The sequence below is a fragment of the Sturnira hondurensis genome, unplaced genomic scaffold, assembly GCF_014824575.4.
Source record: "Sturnira hondurensis isolate 20B ecotype Veracruz unplaced genomic scaffold, ASM1482457v3 Scaffold0022215, whole genome shotgun sequence".
NCBI classification, from domain to species: domain Eukaryota; kingdom Metazoa; phylum Chordata; class Mammalia; order Chiroptera; family Phyllostomidae; genus Sturnira; species Sturnira hondurensis.
Window position 1 is genome coordinate 9,693,681 of NW_028094846.1, and position 19,457 is coordinate 9,713,137.

Below are 19,457 nucleotides of genomic sequence, written 5' to 3' on the forward strand. Positions count from 1 at the left end.
AGATCAGAGAGCCCCTGGGGGAGCCCTCCTGGGCCAGGCCCAAGGGACTCTTTCCTGCCCCCTGAGGCAGAGGTCCCCTGCGTAGCTCAGGACCATGAGTAGAGGGGAGGACTGACCGTGCTGTGCTTCTCTCGGAACTAGCAGCCCTGTGCCCTTAGTTTCTGTAAGCGAAGCTGACAGAGTTCCTTCTGCTGCTGTCCTCACGCCCCTGCCTGTGTCTGTCTTCGCTCGCAGTGGCCGGTGCTGATGTGCGGACGCTACGGGAGAGGCTCATCGATGCGCTGGAGACCCACAGTGACACGTGGCCCCCCGCCTGCCCCCCACTGGAGCCTGCCAGGTACTGCAGACTGGGGCAGGCTGGGTGCAGTGTGGGCCAGGGTCACAGGCCTGGAGGTGAGAGGGTGGTGGGCATGGCAGGGAAGGAGGCCCAGGCTGGTTCTTCCTGTCACCTTTGGGGTAGACAGCTCCATGAGGGTCAGAGGGCTCCCTGGTGCCGGAGGCCCTGCCCAGTGGCTGAGTCCTGGGCCTGATTGGCAGGTTCGAGGACCTATCCCACTGGGCGGGAAGGGAAAAGGGCGGGGGTTCTTCAGGTCCTAACCTGCCGCTGCCTCTCACACCTGTCTGTGCCCAGGAACATCTGGGGATGCAGTAGAATTTCAGGTGATCTAACCCAGAGGGCGCCTGGGAGAGTGGGCGTGGGTTGCAGGGAGGAGGTCAAAGACCATTCAGAGGAAAAGGGGGTAGGGGCTGGGCAGAAGAAAGCCATATCTTTGAAGAGTGAAGGCGGCCATTTTTTCTGAGCAATGGCTGTGACCAGGGGTGGGGGTGGGGGGGGTGGGGTGTGACTGTGTCCTGTGCTGCAAAGGGTTTGACATGGTAGCTAGTCTCCTGTACCCACCAGGCAGGCAGGCTTCCAGGATTGCCTCTTTTCTAAGAAAATGGGGCGCTGAACATGCCCCAGGAGGGGTGTGAGAAATGAGAGACAGAGGGTCAGTGAGAAAGGGAAGAAGCAAGGAGCAGGGAACAGGTTGGCAGGCAGCACAGACGGATGCACCAGAGAGGTGGGCACCAGAGTGGATGCCTCTTTTCGTCCATGACTGGGCTATGCCCTGACCCCCCACCTCTATGGCACATCCGTGTGTGCTGCCACTGAGCTGGGCTCCGGCGCTGGCCCCACGGTGTGCCTTCTGTTTAGAGGTGATCCCTGCCATGTCACTGGGCCCAGGAGAGGAAGCCAGGTCTTCAGGTTGGGGGTAAGAGGAAGATGTAGCCCCCCATGGGGGCCTCACCTGCTTAAGCATGGGTGATGATGTTCTGCTTATAAGTAGAGTGAGGAGACCAGTCATTATTCTGTTATGCAGTTATTTTCTGTTGAAACTTGGAGTTATGAAAGCAGTTGGTACCTTAATTCTCTGATTTGGGGGCATACTAAAATTTGCCACCTTTTCAATTTCCACCTGTGCCCTGGGCCTCAGTTTGCTCATCTTAAAATAAGAAGGTTGGATTAGAGAGCTTCCACAGGCTCCTGTGCCCAGGACGTTCTGAATCTTCACTTCCCTTTTCCTCTCTCCTCTCCAGGGAGAGGAAAAGGCAGATCTCCCACTTGGCAGTGACTTGCCACAGAGCAAGGCTTGTGTCTGGCGGGTGCTTACCACCAGTCTCTCCGGGAGCCAACACAGTCTGTATTCTCCAAGCGTGGGCCTTCCCCAGAACACAGAGACAAGCAGTCTCCACGTGTCCCTTCCCAGTCCTCCTCCCCAAGCCACCTCCTATTCACTTCTCACTCTTAAAGAGACAGGATAGCAAAACACGTCAAGCGGGTGAGTGAGACGGAGACCCAGGGTTAGATCAGGGGCACCATCCTCAGAGCCTGAGGGTTTGGCTGACTCCAGCTGGAGGACAGGCAGGGGTGACTGCCCTGAAGCCTGGAGCAGAGCGGGTCTGTGTGGCTGCACTCGCAGGGCCGTGTCAGCAGTTTGCTTCATTCCCACCAGCGGTGGGGTGACTGCGGGCCTTGTCTCTTGCAGGCTGGAGGAGATTGATGGATTCTTTGCAAGAAACAATGAAGAGTACCTGGCCCTCGTCTTTGAAAGGGAAGGCTCCTACCTGGGCAGAGAGGTGAGCTGCCCTCAGGGTCCTTGTAACTCGTGGACAGCCCTTGGGAGAGAGCCCGGTGAGTTCGGGAGCAGGGCTGTTGCTGCAAATTCTAGGATCTGTCTTGCACTTTTGAGCCCAGCACGGGCCTGACCCCTGCTGGGAGAAACAGGAAGTGCAGGAGCTGGATTTTTTTTTTTTTTAAATTTTTAAAAAGATTTTATTTCTTTATCTTTAGAGGGGAGGGGAAGGAGAGAAGGAGAGAAATATCAGTATATGGTTGTCTCTCATGAGTCCCCTGCTGGGAACTGACCTGCAACCCAGGCATGTGCCCTGACTGGGAATCGAACCACGATCGTGTGGTTTGCAGGCCTGCGCTCAGTCCACTGAGCTACACCAGCCAGGGCAGGAGCTGGATTTTTTGTTTAAAAATCTTTGTTGTTGTTTTCTTTAAAAATTTGAAGCGTAATTGACATGCAATATTATATTAGTCTCAGGTGTACAGCATAATGGTTTGACATATGCACACATTTCAAAATAATCACTCCAATAAGTCTAGTTACCACCCACCACCATATGAAGTTAATACATTGTTACATTGTCTGACTCGGCTGTACATTACACGTCCTGTGTCTATTTTTATCTCCTTCAATGGAGCCAAATTTGACAAGACCTGCAGTTTATCGAGCATTGGATTATAATGCTGGTCCACATAGTTGCCGATCTTCACGATTATCAAAGATGATCCCATAATATGTTGAAGGTCGCACAGCTGGTGACTTTGGAGAACAGAGCTTTGAAGCAGCCAGAACAGAGCTTTTGAAGCTCAGTCTGCCCCCAGAGCCCATGTGGTTTCCACACTGGCCCTCCTCACATCCCCGCAGATTTAAAGAAAGATTGAGAAGGAGACAACATTGGAGGTCATCCAGCGCCTTATGAGTAAAGAGGGTCCCTGACTGTAAGAAGAGGCAGATAGCAGAATCCGGCAGGCTTGGAGCTCCACTCCGTCACTTGTATCATGTGTCATGGTCAGGTTACTCACTGTTCTGAGCCCCGTGTCCCTGTCTGTGAGGTTGTGACAATGACCTTCAGCGTGCTGTTGGGGAGGCCAAGTGAGGCAGTGTAGGCGAAGGGCCTGGGTGAGTAGCTGGCTCAGAGTGGGTGCTGTGTAACGGCCCAGCCCCAGGCCTAATGCAGACGCCGGCCCTTCCCCCGCTGGCTTGTGGGCTGCTCGGGGCCACATGTGGGCCTCTCCCAGATGCAAAGGTGGGACGGGCCAGTGTGTGGGAGGAGTCCCAAGGCAGTGCAAGGGGACAGAAGTGACCTGGGAGTGGGGACGAAATTAAGCCTCACTCACTGTTGTTGCCTTGTGCAGCTTTCCCCTGAAACCCACCAAGCTCCACTGAGAGCTCTGGCCCATCTCCAGGCCCCTGAGCCCTGAGAGGGGAAACACAAGCAGGTGGGGAGGGGACACGGGGGAGTGCCTGACTGTCCCAGGGTCCCAGTCCAGGCCTGGGGCCACGCCTGCCCACAAAGAAGTGATGGATAACTGTTCACTGGAATCAGTTCTTCCCTCTCTCCCCCACGTCCCCTGAGTAACCAAGGACAGGCACCCTTGTTGACTGCCCATGCAGAGGTTCTCAGGGGCGACGATTAGTGGGAGAGGCCGCAGGGCACGGTGGCCAAGGGCCCAGGCTCTGGAGCCAGTGCAGGCACGTGCTGGCTGCATGACCTAGAAACAGGATTTCACCTCTAAGCCTCCATTTCTTCATTGATGGGAGTTTTATTTTTTAAAGGAGTACTTATGCACCTACTATGTGCTAGTCATTGTTATGAGCACTTTTATAAAATTAACCCATTCGGGTTGGTATTGTTGTTAGAATTCCGCAAGTGAGGAGGTTGAGTCACGGGGAGGTTTAGGCCTGCAGGGCCGGGTTCCAACCCAGCAGCCCTCGAGACCTGTGCCACCTTGCCTGGCCTCCTGTTGCTATTTTGAAGCTTAAGTGAAGCAATCTGGATACAGCACATAGTAGGTGCTCAATTAATATGAGCTGCTTTTCTTTTTCCCCTTCCTATTTCTTTCTAAAAATAAAAGCGTTATAGCTGACTCAGTATGTTTTTCTGACTTGGAATGTGGACAGAAAACCTTATAAATATAAGAGTAAAAGGAACCCACCTTTTATTATGCCTTTTGCAAATTGCTTTCATTGGGAAGACAATGATACTAAGTCGGGACTGTCCTGGAAGAGTCAGGCAGTATGTGGCGCACACAGCTCCGAGTCGGGCTGTGTTTGGCTCCTGTTCCCTGTGGGGTGGATGAGGTTGGTGTCTCTGACTCATCACAACGCTCTGTCGTTGTTGGAAAGGTTTAGAGAGGATGAAGCGCTGCCAGCAGGTACCTGTCCCTCCACCCCGTGGCCGGGCCCCCTGATGTCTGACTGTCTCCGCAGGTGATCCTGGACCTGTCCCAGCACAAAGGCATCTCAGTGCGCAGGGTCCTGAGCACAGAGGGCGACGTGGTGAGCAAGTTTGGTGTCACTGACTTCCCATCTTGCTACCTGCTGTTTCGGAATGGTTCAGTCTCCCGGGTTCCTGTGTGAGTGCGGGGTCTCTCTGCCCCACCCTGTGTCTTCCCTCCCTGTGCGGGTCCTTTCTTCCTGCCCAGAGAGCCCGCTGGCCTGTCACAGGGAACTGACAGGTCCTTTCTCCGGCAAAGCTTCTGAGGAGCCCATGCGCTGGCAAGCAGCGCCCTCTGCAGGACAAGCAGGGGTTTGCCTGTGGGGTTTGGGACAATGTCTGTACTGGAGGGACAGCCCAGGAGTCCTGCCTCAGGCCCCTGGCACGCCCAGCCTGGTGCTTGGGCCCCATCCCCACTGCAGCCCTGGCCCTGTTCCTCCTCCGCCTCTGTTCAGACAGACTCATTGGCAGGCTGCAGCCTGGGCACACACTCAAATATGCCTGACCCTACCTCCCTTTGGTTTTCTAATTGCAGAAAAGTTCATTAGGAGCCAGACAATAGCCAGTTCCAAAATGCCAAGAGAAAACAATCGGGCCAACCACAGCCCCCTGTCAGGCTCCCGCTGCTGAATGGCCCGTTGAATGGCGCCAGGTGGTGCCTCGGTGCCCTCGCTGGGCAGATGATTGATGTCAGCATGGCCCTGCTGAGGCTCGAGGGCCTGGAGAGCAGGGCTTGCCGGAGCTGCCCAGAGAGCTGTTCCCCTGGGCCACTGGGGCCACCGTGCCCTGAGGCCGGGCGGGGAGGCCGCTGGCCCCTGCCACCGGATCACCAGCCTGGGCCAGACCTTGTCAGAGGCTTTTGCTGGGAGAAGGAAAAGCGACGGCCAGGGGGGACGGGGGTGCTCACTTCCTGCACAGACCCCCAAAGCGTGGTCCTGGTGGGGAGAGGCGCCATTGTTTCCTCCCTGGGAGCCGGTGGTGGGGGAATTGCTTGTGACAACGCTGTTTCCCAGCCATCTGCTCCTGGATAAACATCCAGCCAGGACGGTGGAGTGGAAAGCTCCCTGGGGCGGCTCCCCTGGGGGCCCCGCTGGCGCTGGTCCTCGCCTCCCTGCCTCCCCAGGGCCCTGACCAGGAGACGCCTTCTGCCCTTGAGAGCACCCCTCTGTCAGGGGAGAGAAGGAAATCAAAAGGATTATTAAAAGGATTGGAGAATTGGAGCGGTTTCTTTGTTGCTGTTTGGTAAAAATTGCATATTAAACTCCCTTGACCTCCGTGGGGAGCGCTGCCCCCTCTGGCACCTCAGAGCGAGGAGGACAGCTGCCCCTTCTCACCTTTGTTCAGGGGAGGGTCGTCACCCTGTCCCCTGGCAGGACCAGCGCTGTCCGCTGTCCGGGGCTCTGTCCCAGTCACTCCAGGGCAGGTGAACGGCTTTTCCAGGTTTTGGCCTCAGGGTCCCTGGAGGCTTCCCACAGGGTGAACAGTGATGGGAAAGGTTAAGGTGTGGCATGGGTGCCCTGTTTCAACCTCACTGAGGAAGAGACCAAACCATGCTAATATTTCTTAATAAACGTGTCTATTGGATGAGCCCCTGCCGCCTCTCCCGATAGGAACTCGCTCATCTCCTCTCCTCTCTGCCCTCTGCCCTTGCAGGCTCATGGAATCCAGGTCCTTCTATACCACTTACCTGCAGAGGTTTTCAGGGGCCATCCGGGAGGAGGCCCAGACCACGGTTGCGCCAACTGCTGCTAATACGGTGGCTCCTACCGTGTGGAAAGTTGCAGACCGGTAAGGCCGCACTCCGTTTTCCTCACCCCTTCCCTACCCTAGCCTCCCCTCACTTGCAGATGCCCCCTTTGTACCACACTCTGCCCCTTTTTGGGGACTGAGCACACGCCATCCTGAGCCCTGACCCTCTGAGGGCTGACCTTGGCCTTGGGGGCCCCCAGCTGCTGGCCGTGCCCGGGAGAGCCCTGGACTTGGGAGCAGCAGCCTCTTCTTGTATCCTTTGTGAGGGAACGAGTACTTCCCGATGCCCACGTTCCTGAAGCTTACTTGTGTTCGCAAACAAGTGGGATCGGCTTGGAACGACAGTGTGTGGGCTCCAAGCCAGCTTCCCACTCCCACGGCGGGTTCTTCAGCAAAGAGTATTGAGTGCCTGCTGTGTGCTAGGCATCGTGAGTACGGATGGCACAGGGCAGTGGAGGGAGTCCCTGCCCACACTGTCCCTTCACGGCATCCCTTCCAGGGAGGCACCCAGCTTCACTTGAATGTCTGGTGCCAGGGAGCTCACTGCTTTTTGAGGTCACTGTGTCCTATGCATAGCTGCGAGCATGAGAAAGCTGCTCTCCTCCCGAGGCTCCACGCTGTTTTTTGGGGGAGGGAGACAAGGCCATCCACTTCTCGTGCTGGCATCTAGCAACATACCAGGTGGCATTAGCTAACCGGGCAGGTCAGAGCTGCACGAGAGGACTGGAGGAAAGCCATCTGATTTCTGGGAGGAATTTGCGTCCTAGCCCGAGGGACTTTAAGGATAGAAGGTGCTAATGGAGAAAGTTTCAGTGAACTGGGAGGAGGAAAGAGAGACTGCGAGGCTGGAATGGTCATCAGGATCATTGCGTTTGTGCTTATTCACACCTCTCAGATGGTACTAGCTTACACTGACCAGCCTTGTGTGCCAGGCTCTGTGCTGGGCACCCCCGCCTTCTGTACATTCTCTCATCCGTGAGGCCACTCCTCAGGCAGAACACGTGGGTGGAGAGGTGAACTGGGGCCCAGGGAGTGGAGAGGGGACATCGCTCCAAGAGCCGAGTGCGGGTGGTCACAGTGCCCGCCCCGTTAGCCCACCTTGCTGGCTCCCTGTGACCATATGACCCCTGAGGCCTCAAGAGGTAGATGGACTTGGCCCAGCCCCCAGAGGTGGCTCCCTGCAGAGCAGAGGCCAGAACTTGGGTCTCAGGAGGTGGCTGGAGATGCAACCGGTACTCAGGGATCCCTTCCCGTCAGAGCCTGAGCCCAGACCCCAGACCCCTAGGGAGCATCATCTGGGTTTGGGGTGGAACGGCCCCCCCTGGAGCCTGCGCCCTTCCCCCGGGGCTGGGTGAGCCTAGGACATGCAAGTGGGATCCCTGCCCCAAACCCAGGTTCTGGCAGCTGTGAGGACAGCAGCCCCCAAATGCACACACCACCCCTCTCCTGCCTACCCTGCTGTGCCCAGCTTTTCCGGAGCCATGTTGTAGGGGGGCGCCTGTTGGTCTCTCTGTCTGTCCCTAAGGGTCTTTCTTCAGAACTGAGGATAAAACTCACTCTTCCTCTTGAAGCCTGATTAAAACACCGTTAGTGCGTCATGGGAGGGGCTGGCCTAGGCCCACAAGGGGGGGACCCTGCTCCATGCCGCTGGGAGGGGTGCATTTGTGCTATTGTTTAATTCTCTTAGCTGCCTACCGGTGAGCAATTTACTCTTCTCCCCATTTTACAGACGAGGCCCAGAGAAGTGACGTAATGTACCCAAGGTCACCGTTACTAGCAGAGCCGAGCGACGACGTGTAGGACTCTGGGACCGTCCTCGCTCCCCCTTTATCCCCGGGTGCCCGCCCCAGCCCTGCCCCCTGGTTAATGCCCTGTCTCTCTGCTTCCCTCTGGGTCCTCAGCTCCAGGGTCTACATGGCTGACCTGGAATCTGCGCTGCACTACATCCTGCGGGTAGAAGTGGGCAAGTTCTCGGTCCTGGAGGGGCAGCGCCTGGTGGCCCTGAAGAAGTTCATGGCAGTCCTGGCCCAGGTGAGCAGGGCCCTGGCCCGGTGGCCAGTCAGCCCTCCCCTCCCTCAGGAGCTCAGGTCCGGCTCCACGGCGGTTCTAGGCCACGTGGGCTGCTGCCCTGCTGCCTCAGCCACGCCCCACGCCAGCCTGCACTGCCAGGCTCAGTTCTGGGCCAGGGCATGGGCAGGACGGGCCGGTGCCCTGGGATGTCCTGGCCGCTCCTGGGACTGGCTCCGCCTGCTGTGACCGTGCACCTCGGAGTGAGCCTGGAGCATGGGCTCCCACTCCCCCCACCCATGGCCTCGGAGAAGCAGGGCCCATGGGTGCCATGGTGGAGAAAAGGAGGCCTGTCTGCATCTCCTCTGCAGGCTCCCAGACTCTGAGCGGAGTCCAACCCAGGCCCTGGCCGCGGCCTGACCCTCCTTGGTCCTTTGTAGTTTCCTGCCCACCAGGCCACTCTGGGAAGCGCAGCTGCCACAAACTGAGGGTCCAATGTGTGTCAGGCATTTCATGCTCCTAACTTTGCTGCGAAGTGGCGAGTAGGACCCCCAGTTAAGGGGCCCTGGGTGATTAAGGGCCTTGTCTCCTAATGCCCCAGGTAGGAGGAGGAGGGATGGAGCTCTCAGGCCTCAGAGCCTATGCCCTCTCTCTGCCTCGATCCTTGGCCCTCTCTGAGGGTGACCTGTGGGCTGCCACCTCCCTCTGCACCTGCCTCCTGCTCCCTCCCCGTGTCCTCTCGGGTTGCAGATCGCCTGCTGTGGAGCCCTACCTCAACCCCTTGGCCCTGGCCACCGGGGACTGCAGAGTCAGATCTGGGCTCTGGTCCCCTTCTGAGCCTCATTGCTGACTCAGCACCCACAGCGCTGGGTGCCAGGTCTGAGCCTCTGGGCGCAGGTCGGCAGGCGGCTGGGGCTGTCACCTCTCGGGTGGCCCGTACCTCTCCCTCAGGAGCTGCCTGCCAGCCTGACCCTCAGCTGGGGCTGGACATGAGTTTGGGGTGAAGGAACCCCCTGCCGGAAGCCAGGGCTTCAGGGACAGGGCTGGCCTCGGGAGAGAGAGATGCCAGGCCTGCGCAGGACTGGGAGCAGAGGGCTCGATTGAGCGGTGCCTCCGCCCTGCCCGCCCCCCCCACCCCCTGCCTCCCGAGACTGCGGAGTGTTCTGGCGCTGCCTCTGGTTGGGCAGCCTCTCCCTGAGCAGTGACAGTAGTAGCTGTGGCCGTGTCTTGAGTGCTGACAGGGTGCCAGGCCCTGCGAAGTGCTCTTTGTGTTTTGGTTCATTTGAATTTCTCAGAACGAACTCCACAGTGTGGGTTTCCCACCACGGGAAAGCACTTAGTCCCAGACCCTCTAGCCAGGGGGTGGCTGAGAGTCATGTAACCCGTGCCCTTGCCTCCTGTGTGCATGGGGCACTGAGACCCTGAAGGGCGATGGTGCTCCCTCGGCCCCTGGACAGTCGTGTCCACTCTCCCCTACCCCATCCTGGCCCCACTCCTGCCCACACTGGTCTCTCATGTGAGTGGCTGGCGGGACTGGCCACTAGGTGGCGTGTGGTCACCAGGGTTTCCCTCCTGCCTGAGGAGAGGGTGACTCCCTATAGCCCAGAGCTCCTTCCTCCAAGGCACCGTGGCCTTGGAAGGCGGAAGGTTCCAAGTCCGCATGACTGACGGGCACAGGTCCGTGAGAGAGGCTGACTTGAAGCGGTAAATCCGTGCTGAGAGCCCCAGAGGGAGCCAAAGCCCAGGAATCTTTCTGGCCACTCTTCCCTGGGGACGGGTCCAGACCTGGAGGTTTGATAGGATTAGGGGATGGTTTTTGCAGACGGCCGCGTCCTTTTTCCGCTGAGTGCCAATTGCCTTCTCCAGAGCCTTTCTGCTCTCGGATGGTTGTCTTTGCTCAGGTTTTCCTCTGCAGGTTTCTCAGCGCTGTCCTCCGGCCCGGCCGCTGCTGCCCCTGGGGCACGTGCGGGTGCCCACGCATGTGCACACATGCATATCTGTCCCCTCCCTGGAGTCCCTGTGGCTTTAAAGTGCTGATACTAATCAGATTTGAGCTGACTTATTGTCAGAGCAGCTTTTCATGCTCCCCAGACTGCGGGGAGCCCCCACCAGACTGGGGTCTTGGCTGGAAGCCTGTGGGCTGCCTCGTCCCCAGGGGCAGTCCGCGGGGTACAATGAAAGGCTGGCTGTCAGCTTCCCCGGCCAGTCAGTCAGTCAGTCAGCCGCTCTGTCTGAAGATAGAGACCGGTCCCCACCGGAACTGGGGACCATGTGGCCCAGGGTTCCCAGCAGCCCTGGGGAGCAACCGGGCACTCAGCCGTCCACCCTGGGTGGTCGGGGGGGTCAGCACAGGAGCCCTAGCCTCTCCCCCCTCCCCACACCCCCTCCCTCCCTCCTCCCACCTGACCAGGCGCCTTGTGTGTCTTGGGCAGAATGTTTTCCCGCCTTGGCCCACCCCCCCGCCTCCACCCCCGCCTCCAGACTGGGGGCCTCTGGGGGACTCTTTCTCATCTGCACCTTGCACTTGCCTCTCCCCTAGCACTTCCCTGGCCAGCCCTTGGTCCAGAACTTTCTGCACTCGATGAACAACTGGCTGGGGAGACAACAGAGGAAGAAACTCCCCTACGGCTTCTTTCAGGCGGCCCTGGAGAACAGGAAGGAGGTGAGCTGGGTCTGCCCCATTTTCGTGACTGTCTGTTGGAGACGTGTAGCACTGACCTCTGACCTCCACCAATTAACATTCAGGGAGGAGTCAGTGATCTTGCTTGTGTCCTTCTCTGAATAATTAATAAATGACTATTGATTGGGCTCTCTACATATGTATCTTACTTAATCCCCCAACGTTAGTTGAAGGTGGATATTATCCCCATTTAGCAGATGAAGAAACCAAGGTGAAGCCCTCACTGGTCTGGCTCGGTGGATTGGGCATAGTCCTGCAAACCTAAAGGTCACCGGTTTGATTCCCAGTCACGTCACATGCCTGGTTTGGGTTCTGTCCCCAGTAGGGGCGTGTATGAGAAGCAACCAGTCAATGTTTCCTTCTTTTTCTCCCTCCCTTACCTTCTCTCTAAATATTTTTTTTAACCTAAAGGATTCTTAAAAAGAAAGAAACTGAGGTTAAGTACCTTGTCTAAGCCTGTGAGTGGTTGGGCTGGGACTGAAAACTGATCGTTAGACACCGGCCGTGAGAGCCCGTAACCACCGCCCTGGGATGCCTCCCAGCACCTGCTACTCACTCAGCTTGGCTCCTCTGGGCCTCTGGGTCACCTGTCTGTGCCCCTGTTCACACCGCAGTTTGCAAAGCGGGTGGGGGGCCACTGCGGAGGGACCAGCCGGGCAGACTGGCAGGAACCTCCAAGATCGGCCCTCATTTTACACGTGGAGAAGTCGAGGCTGGAATGAGCATCTGACTTGTTCTGTGTCATAGGTGTCCATTTCCGGTGCTTCCTTGGTGGGTGTGGCCAGAGGAAGGGACAGGCCACCTCAACGTGGTAGCCTGGGAGAGGGACCTCGCTGGTCTTAGGGCTGGGTGCGGACCTTTGGGTCTCCTGGGAGCTTCTCTGCTTGCCTCCCGTCCTTTTCTCCTCCAAATATGCATTAACGTTCGTCTCCGTCCCTCAGGGCACTGTGATTGCCAAGAAGGTGAACTGGGTCGGCTGCCAGGGGAGCGAGCCACACTTCCGGGGCTTTCCCTGCTCCCTGTGGGTGCTCTTCCACTTCCTGACCGTGCAGGCGACGCGGATAGACGTAGACCCCTCTCAAGAAGCAGGTGAGTCTGGTCACCCCCGGGCCTCGGCCCTGGCCCTGGCCCTGGCCTGCCTCCCCTGGCTCCCTGCTGCGGGCTCCCCCAACCCCTCAGAAGAGGAGCCTGCTTTTGCCTCTAGCCACGTACAACCAGCCTGAGACCAGAAAGGCAGGACCTGGGGAAGCCACCCAGTCCTGCCCCGTGCCCCAGGGTGGAGCCCCACACACTGGGGCGTGAGTTTCTCCCTAGTGGAGAAAGTTTGCTTTGTTTTCAGTTTTCATGAAAAAAATGAGTGGCTTTATTTTTACACCCCCCTATAGAGAAAAGAACTCTGTCTGCGTCACAGTTTACAGGGTTGGTACCATGTACTTTGAACCATTTTATTGCTTCCCACTGAAACGTCATTTTCTAGGGGAAGCTGGGGAAACACCTCGTGCCCTGCTGTCCTGTCCGCCCCCCACACTGTGCAGTGGTGCGCCACGACCCACCCCGCCTCTCCCCTCACTTAGCAACTGAAAGGGGGGCATCCAGTTCCATCCGAGTTTACCGGCCACTGTGGGGCGGGGAGGGGGAATGGCCAGGCCCAGGAGCCAAGGGGAAGAGCAGGGTGTTTGGAAAGAGAGGAAATGCTTCCCAGTGTTGGGAAGGGTAAGGGAAGGTGAGTTATGTTAACCTAGAAATAAAAGGCCAGAGTGAGAGGCAACGCGTGTTTATTTGAGCTTCAAAAAAATAATAGCTATTTGGGGAGCACTGACTCAGGCAGAAACCCCGACAGTGTTCTGAGGGGGGAGTGGAGACCGGGGTGTCTGAGAGAAAGGGCAGGGGAACGATGGCGTCCACGGAAGGAAGGCGTTTCTTCGGGAGATGAGCCAACGCAGAGGTACTAGTTCTCAGTCATGTGTTCACTCTTCAGTTGGGTAGCCCTCAGTCCAGGAGTCACAGTCCCTGCTTTGCACACGGTCCTGTGGACACAGTGCTGCTCTCTGCCCGCTCAGAGACCCGAGGTGTGAGACGGGCCAGGCGGTTCCTCTGGGGGTGGGCAGCTCCGACTCCACCTCAAAGGGCTTTCTGCACGTCATTTTTACAGTCGAGCGTCTAACAGGGGTTTGAGCTAGGAAAGGAAGAGCGTCCCATCCCCGACAGAGACAGAGGGAACTAGGGCGTGGGGACAGCGAGCCAGGCACTGTCGGCCAGTGCTTATGGAGCGCCTCCAAGGTGCCAGGCACAGCTCTGGGGGTGGGGTGGGCTGGGCTGAGAGGCGCAGTGCCTGCCTTGAGGGGACAACATCCCAGTGGCTGGCGAGACAGACAGGAAAGAGCGCAGAGCAAAGTGGGGTGCAGGAGGGCTTAGGGAGGGGTTGCTGGGGTTGGGCAGGGAGGTGGGGGGGCCTTCCTGAGGAATTGACCCTGGATGGCGAGGAGGGGCGCAGCTGGAAGAGAGCCTTCCAGAGGGCGCTGGTTTGCTAGGGCCGCCGTAACCAAGTGCTGCGTGTGAGGCTCAGACAGTGGACGTGGATTTTCTCAGTCCTAGAGGCTGGAAGTCTGAGATGCAGGTGTTGGCATGTTGGGTTCTCCTGAGGCCCCTCTGCTTGGTTTGTAGGTGGCCTGTGTCCAGATTTCCCCTTCCTCCAAGGACACCAGTCAGGGCATACCCTGATGACCTCCTTTTAACTTATTCCCCTCTTTAAAGACCCTGAGTTTGAACACAGACACCTTCTGAGGTCCGGGGGTTAGGACTTCAACACTCAGGTCAAGGGATGAGCACGGGGCTCAGATGTCAGCCTTCTGAGGACCTACTGGAGAGTGTAGGCAGGGCATGATGCAAGCAATGAGTGCTTTAGAAAGATCCCCAGGGGCAGGGTGGGCTGCAGAGGAGGGGTGGGGGTGGAGGCAGGGCAGCCAGTTCAGAAGCTGTGGAACTGGTTAGTCGGGAGAGGCCCAGACTGGAGCTGGAGGTGAGCACGTGGAGGAAGTGAAGGCAGAGTGACGGGACTCGGCAATGGATTGGACAGGCATGTGCGTGATCTAGGACTCACTGTGGAGCCCGGAGTTGCTGGGCCTGAGCGTATGGCTGACGATGGTCCTATGAGCCAAGAAGTGGGGAGGCCCGGTTGGGAGGGACTAGACTGGGGGGAAGTGGAGTGAGTGTTCTGTGCCCATGAGAGGTCTGGTTGGACAGGGGCACACAGTCTGGAGTTCGGGGGGGCGGGGGGGGAGGCACAGAGTAGGGATGCACATCTTGTGGTCGCTAGCACGCAGATGGCAGTTAAAGTCGAGGGACGGGCAGAGCCCCTTGGGGGGTGGGCAGAGAGGAGAGCCGAGGCCTGAGCTCTGGGCCCTGCAGTGCCTGGACCTCGGCCAGCAGAGCGGGGCGGCCAGGGAGACCATGAAGGAGCAGCCATTGTGTGTTCAAGGGGGCCCCTCAGAGTGATGCAAGCAGGCATCGTGGGCCGAGCGGGGGCCCCTGTGCAGCCAGGGCTGGGGCCCCTCTGGCAGGAGCTGTGTCTGGGGAGCACTGGCGAGGAGGGCCTGGTGGACTGGGCTGAAGACCAAAGAGCAGGGAAGACATTGGAGAGGACAGGGATGTCTCTGGGGCGTAACATGGGTCGGAGAAGGGATTTCGTTATTGTAGTTGTTTTTACCGGTCGGAATGGTCTCACATTAAGGGAGAAATTGGTGAAGCAATACCAAAAGAAGGTATTTATAGGAGTAAAACCTTAAAGGAGGTGAGAAGGGATGAGGCCCAGGGCATGAGGGCCAGCAGAAGGGGTGGGAACATCAGCAGGGCAGGTGGAGGGTGCTGGGTGGCTGGGGCGGTGCGGGAGGAGGTGGGAGCTGAGGGGCTGCCGAGGGGAGAGACAGGGCACGGGTGAGTGTGGGCATGGGCCGTGGTGGCCAGCGGGTGGGAGGACAGCGAGCTGACATCCCAGGGGACGGAGGGGTGAGGCTAGATTGGCTTTTGAAGGCCTGGGGGTGGCATTTGCAGCAGGAAGGAGAGAGTTTGGAAGCAACAGCTCCAGGCTCCTTCCCCGCCTGTGGCCCCAGGGCTTACGGAGTATGGGAGATGGGAGGGCTTCAGCGGGGCCTGGTGGGGGGAGGGGCATCTTCAGGGAGGAGCCCAGAGCAGAAAGGTGGGGGGCCTCATTGGGTCTGGGCTGCTGGGGGTCCAGAGGGCCCGTGGGGGGAATGGGGGGGGGGAGACACCCTGGAGGATCAGCCAGGTCCAGGTGGACTCCTGGTGCCAGGCTGGAGGGAGGAGGCCCAGCGGGGAGCGAGTGGGAACAGGGGGCCCGAAGCAGGGGGAGTGCATAGGGACACAGGGATTAGGGGGGCACTCTGGCCCCTGCTGCCCTCTCTAGCCACTTCTCAAGGAGCCTGAGTGTCCTGCTGGCAGGTTTGGACAAGGGCCCGGATGAGTGGCAGAGGAAAGAAAGTTTTAGGAGGAGACAGTCAGCTCTAAAGTGACCCTTGGAAGGTGGAGAAGTTGGCAGGGAGCCCCTGTACCCCTCATCAGATGGGCTGGGGTGGGGGTCCCTTGCAGAGGTGACCGTGGCGGGCCTGCGGTGGGGCTGGCAGGGACAGGCTGGCTGAAGGGCCCCTGTGCATGGCATCCCTTCTCCCCGCAGCCAAGGCCCAGGAGGTGCTGCAGGCCATCCGGGGCTACGTGCACTACTTCTTTGGCTGCCGAGACTGCGCCGACCACTTCGAGCAGATGGCCGCCGCCTCCATGCAGGGGGTGAGCAGCCGGGACGACGCCGTCCTCTGGCTCTGGTCCAGCCACAACAGGGTCAATGCCCGCCTCGCAGGTAAGGAAGGGCCACCTCCAAGGCTGGAGTCACCTGCAGAGGGAAAATGAGGTGAGGAACTGTGGAGTCCTGGACCAGAGCAGGAGGCCCGCTGTCCCCCAGGAAACACCCTGTGGGTCTCAGCGTTTCACAGCGCACGGAGCCTCTCATGGGCTCTGCCCGCCCCGCTGATGCATGTCAGTATCGTTGGACCCATTTTCCAGATAGTTAACTGAGACTTTGACACTCAGATCTTGGTCTCCGGATGCCCTCACCCTCTTTTGCCTGCACTGTGGTCCCTCCCTCTGGCCTGTTGGGGTCCCTTTCCTGCCTCCCCATTGTGCTTTCTGGCTCTTGGCCCCTGACTCAAACCAATAGGGAGGAACAGCCAGCTAGGAACAGCCAGCTAGGCTGTTCCATCCCCTGGGAGGGGCTCATGGTGAAATGTGCTGGGAAAGAAACACCAGGCCCTCCCTAGAAATAGCAGGGGCTGATTTCCTGGTAGGGAGGCTTGTCTTCTGAGGTTCCTCATTGACAAGGTTCCTGCTTCCCGGGAATCTGATGGGTCCGACAGGCAAAAGCTTTAAACTCCCGTGGTGACCAGAGCTGGTGGGTGTGGAGGGAGCCTGGGCTCGTCTGTGGGGAGAGAAGGCTAAGGGAGCTGAATGGAGCAGGTGGTGCAGGCAGCTGCACTTGGTCTTGGTCTCCAGGGGCCTCCTGATGGGCTTGGCAAAGAAGACACGTGCCTGTTGCTCCTCCCACCCCTCCCTGCCCCTCCCTGGCCCTTCCTCCTAATGGCCCATCTGACCCTTTAGCCCTATGACCTCTGCAGGCTTCCAGCTGCCTGGGTGGGCCAGGAGCCAGGGCCTCCCTCTGAGGGACCTAAGAAAGGCCGGACCCTGTCCTCTCTGGCAGCATCCGTTCAGATCAAACTCATCACGGGAGCGGCCAGAAACAGCCGAGTGCTCACTTTGGAGGCCCACTCACTGTTACTTCTCACTGACCCGTGGGGTATACTTGTTGCCCCCTCCCCAAAATAACCATCTGACTTCCACACCGCTTGCCTCTGCTGCTTTGCCTTAGCCAGCAGCATTTTTCCCTATCAGACCCTTCAGGACAGGTGCCTCCTGCTGGAGGGGCGGGTGGGTGGGCCCTGGAGGCCCTGAGCGAGGGGCTGGGGCTACCCGCAGGGCTAAGCTGGGGCTCTGCCCTGAGTCCCAGCCCTGCTTGGGGTGTCAGCAGCCTGGTGGGTGGGGCAGCTTCCCCATCCGGCCCCAGGCCTCCCCACCCCCACCCCTTGCAGCCCACCTGGGAGAAACCTCCACTAACTCCTCCCCGCCCCAAAGAGCTGCTGTGGGATTACCTGTGGAATGACTACGGGCCACAGACTCTTGTTTTAAGAACTATCTCTAATTACAAAAGTAATATATCTCTCCTGTATACAACTTGGAAATTTTCAGAAAAAGGCAAAGAAGCTCCAAGTCTTCTCACACTTTCCTGAGCCTGGTCCAGGGGTCCAAACCTGCAGAGAAATTGCCAAGGGGAGACTGTGGGTTAATACAGGGCAGTGACTGAAAGGGAGCCGATGGCACGCACCCCCCTGGGAAGCCGGCCTGCTGGGGTGGGGTCGGGTAGGGTTCCCCTGCACTTGGGGAGCCACCGCATCGGGCTCTGTGAGCCAGGCCCTGCACCAGCTGGTTTTGTGTCAGCCTCCTCACACCTGTCCTTCCCAAGCTGAGCCCTCCTCGCAGAGAAAGACTCTGGCATTCTCCGTGGGCCCCGTGTCCCAGCCAACCGGTGTGTGCTTCTCTCCCCAGGGGCCCCCAGCGAGGACCCCCAGTTCCCCAAGGTGCAGTGGCCACCCCGTGAACTCTGTTCTCCCTGCCACAACGAAATCCGGGGGACGCCTGTGTGGGACCTGGGCAACACCCTCAGCTTCTTGAAGACCCACTTCTCCCGGAGCAACCTCATCACGGACCCCCCTGCCGGGCCGGGGTCCCAGGGCGGTGCGCAGTGGATGGCAGCCTTCCGAAAGCCAGAGCTGCTGACCGGAAATTCTACTCTGGGCCCAGAGGAGGCTGAGATTGGGGTAGGCCCAGGGACAGAACGCCCCGGGACTGTTGTCCAGGATGTTTTAGCGGAGAGACCTGGGGCAAGTCGCCACCCCCAGGAGATGCAGGCGGGCGTCGGTGTGACTGGAGCTGAGCTAGACGTAGCAGAGCTTCAGAGGGATGAGGTGGATCTGCCAGAAGGGCAGCGGCTCTTAACCAAGCGAGACACAGGAGCCGGATTGCTGGCCGAGTTTCTGGCCCAGGAGAAAGTCCCCAGAGGCCCCTCTGCGCTGGGACGAGTGGGCCGCAGCTCCAAGCAGCTGGCCAGTGTCCCCGAGGGGGAGCCGGAGGCCAGGGCCCTGCGGGGCCAAGGCCCATGGCTGCAAGTGCTGGAAGGGGACTTCTCCCACCTGGACGTCAGCCTCTGTGTGGTGTTCTACTCCCTGTCCTTCATGGGCCTGCTGGCCGTGTACACCTACTTCCGGACCCGGGTGAGGGCCCTGAAGGGCCATGCCAGCCACCCGGCAGCCTGAACCTCCTGCCTCCGGAGGGCGGCGGGAAAGGGAGCTGCTACCCACGGGGTCTCCCAGCCCCCCGCCCTCGTCTGCCCCCTTGCTCCTTGGCCAGGGAAACCCAGTGAGCCCTTGGTCCTCGCGGGAAGGAGTGTTCAGAGGCACGAAGACATGCAGGGGGTCCAGTCCCCCTGACAGCTTGGGCTGAGGGAAGGAGCGTGGGGAGGACGGGCAGCCTTGGGCGGCAAGGGTGGGGCCCTGTCCCTGGCCTCTCAGTCCCAAATTCCTCTTTTGCAGCTTATTTGAAGTCTTGCCTCATTCTTGCTGAAGCTTCAGTGTCTCCTGCTTGGTCTCGGTCTTCGCTCGGTTTCCAAGGCTTCCCACCACAGGCGGGTCCCCGGGCTGAGTGGGCTGGAGCGGAACCACTCCTTTCCGGGGCCCCGTCCATCCTGCTCCCTTCCCACAGGAGGAGGAAGGAGTTGCTGGTCCTCCCAGCCCTCAGGCCTCCTGGGCTGGGGGTGGGGGGATTTAGGGTGGGGGCTGGAAGCTCGTGGAAGTCCTGCTGGCCTCTCAGGGGCCATCTATGGCTGCAGCCCCTCGGCCTGGTCCTTCCCAGACGTCTGCTGCAGGAAGCTCACAGGCTGGGCTTGGCATGGGCCTGCCCAGCTGGGGGCTGACGGTCGCTGGGCTGGGGTGGGGGTCATGAGCAGCAAGCTCAGCAGGACCCGGCGGAGGGGCAGCATGGGGTTCAGCTTCGTGGGATTGGGACCACTAGTGCCTTACTCTGGGCCCGGCCGTGACAGGTAGGGTGAAGCTCAGGAACAGGGTGGTTGCTTCCAGTCCACTTTGGCTCCTCCCCCTGCGCCCACCCCTCTGGGGGCAGGGTCTTTGTTGATTTTCGTTTCTAAAATAGATGCTAATCTTTGAATGTGGAGGGCCCTGGAGTGAGGGGCGGTAAAAGGGTCAGAGGGGCAGGGAATGCTGTACATTGGCTTGGTTTTCACTCTGACCAGTGCTTAGGGGGGCTGTGGAATAAATTATTTTTGTTAAGGCAAGCA

The 19,457-nt window shown here is 59.1% G+C and overlaps 1 protein-coding gene across 2 annotated transcripts in view; it reads left to right on the plus strand.

Annotated features, from left to right (window-relative positions):
* Window positions 1–19,457, plus strand: part of QSOX1 (quiescin sulfhydryl oxidase 1) — a 36,430-nt gene extending 16,973 nt beyond the window's left edge. Inside the window, exons 4-13 of one of the 2 annotated variants that reach the window (XM_037035332.1) lie at window positions 235–337; window positions 2,028–2,118; window positions 4,545–4,690; window positions 6,205–6,339; window positions 8,202–8,331; window positions 10,847–10,969; window positions 11,929–12,076; window positions 15,678–15,857; window positions 17,654–17,925; window positions 18,697–19,457. In XM_037035332.1, the coding sequence (XP_036891227.1) occupies window positions 235–337; window positions 2,028–2,118; window positions 4,545–4,690; window positions 6,205–6,339; window positions 8,202–8,331; window positions 10,847–10,969; window positions 11,929–12,076; window positions 15,678–15,857; window positions 17,654–17,925; window positions 18,697–18,705 (1,337 nt within the window). In that variant the 3' untranslated portion in view covers window positions 18,706–19,457. Of the gene's footprint in view, window positions 1–234; window positions 338–2,027; window positions 2,119–4,544; window positions 4,691–6,204; window positions 6,340–8,201; window positions 8,332–10,846; window positions 10,970–11,928; window positions 12,077–15,677; window positions 15,858–17,653 lie in introns of both variants that reach the window. The other variant, XM_037035330.1, reaches the window with a different exon arrangement.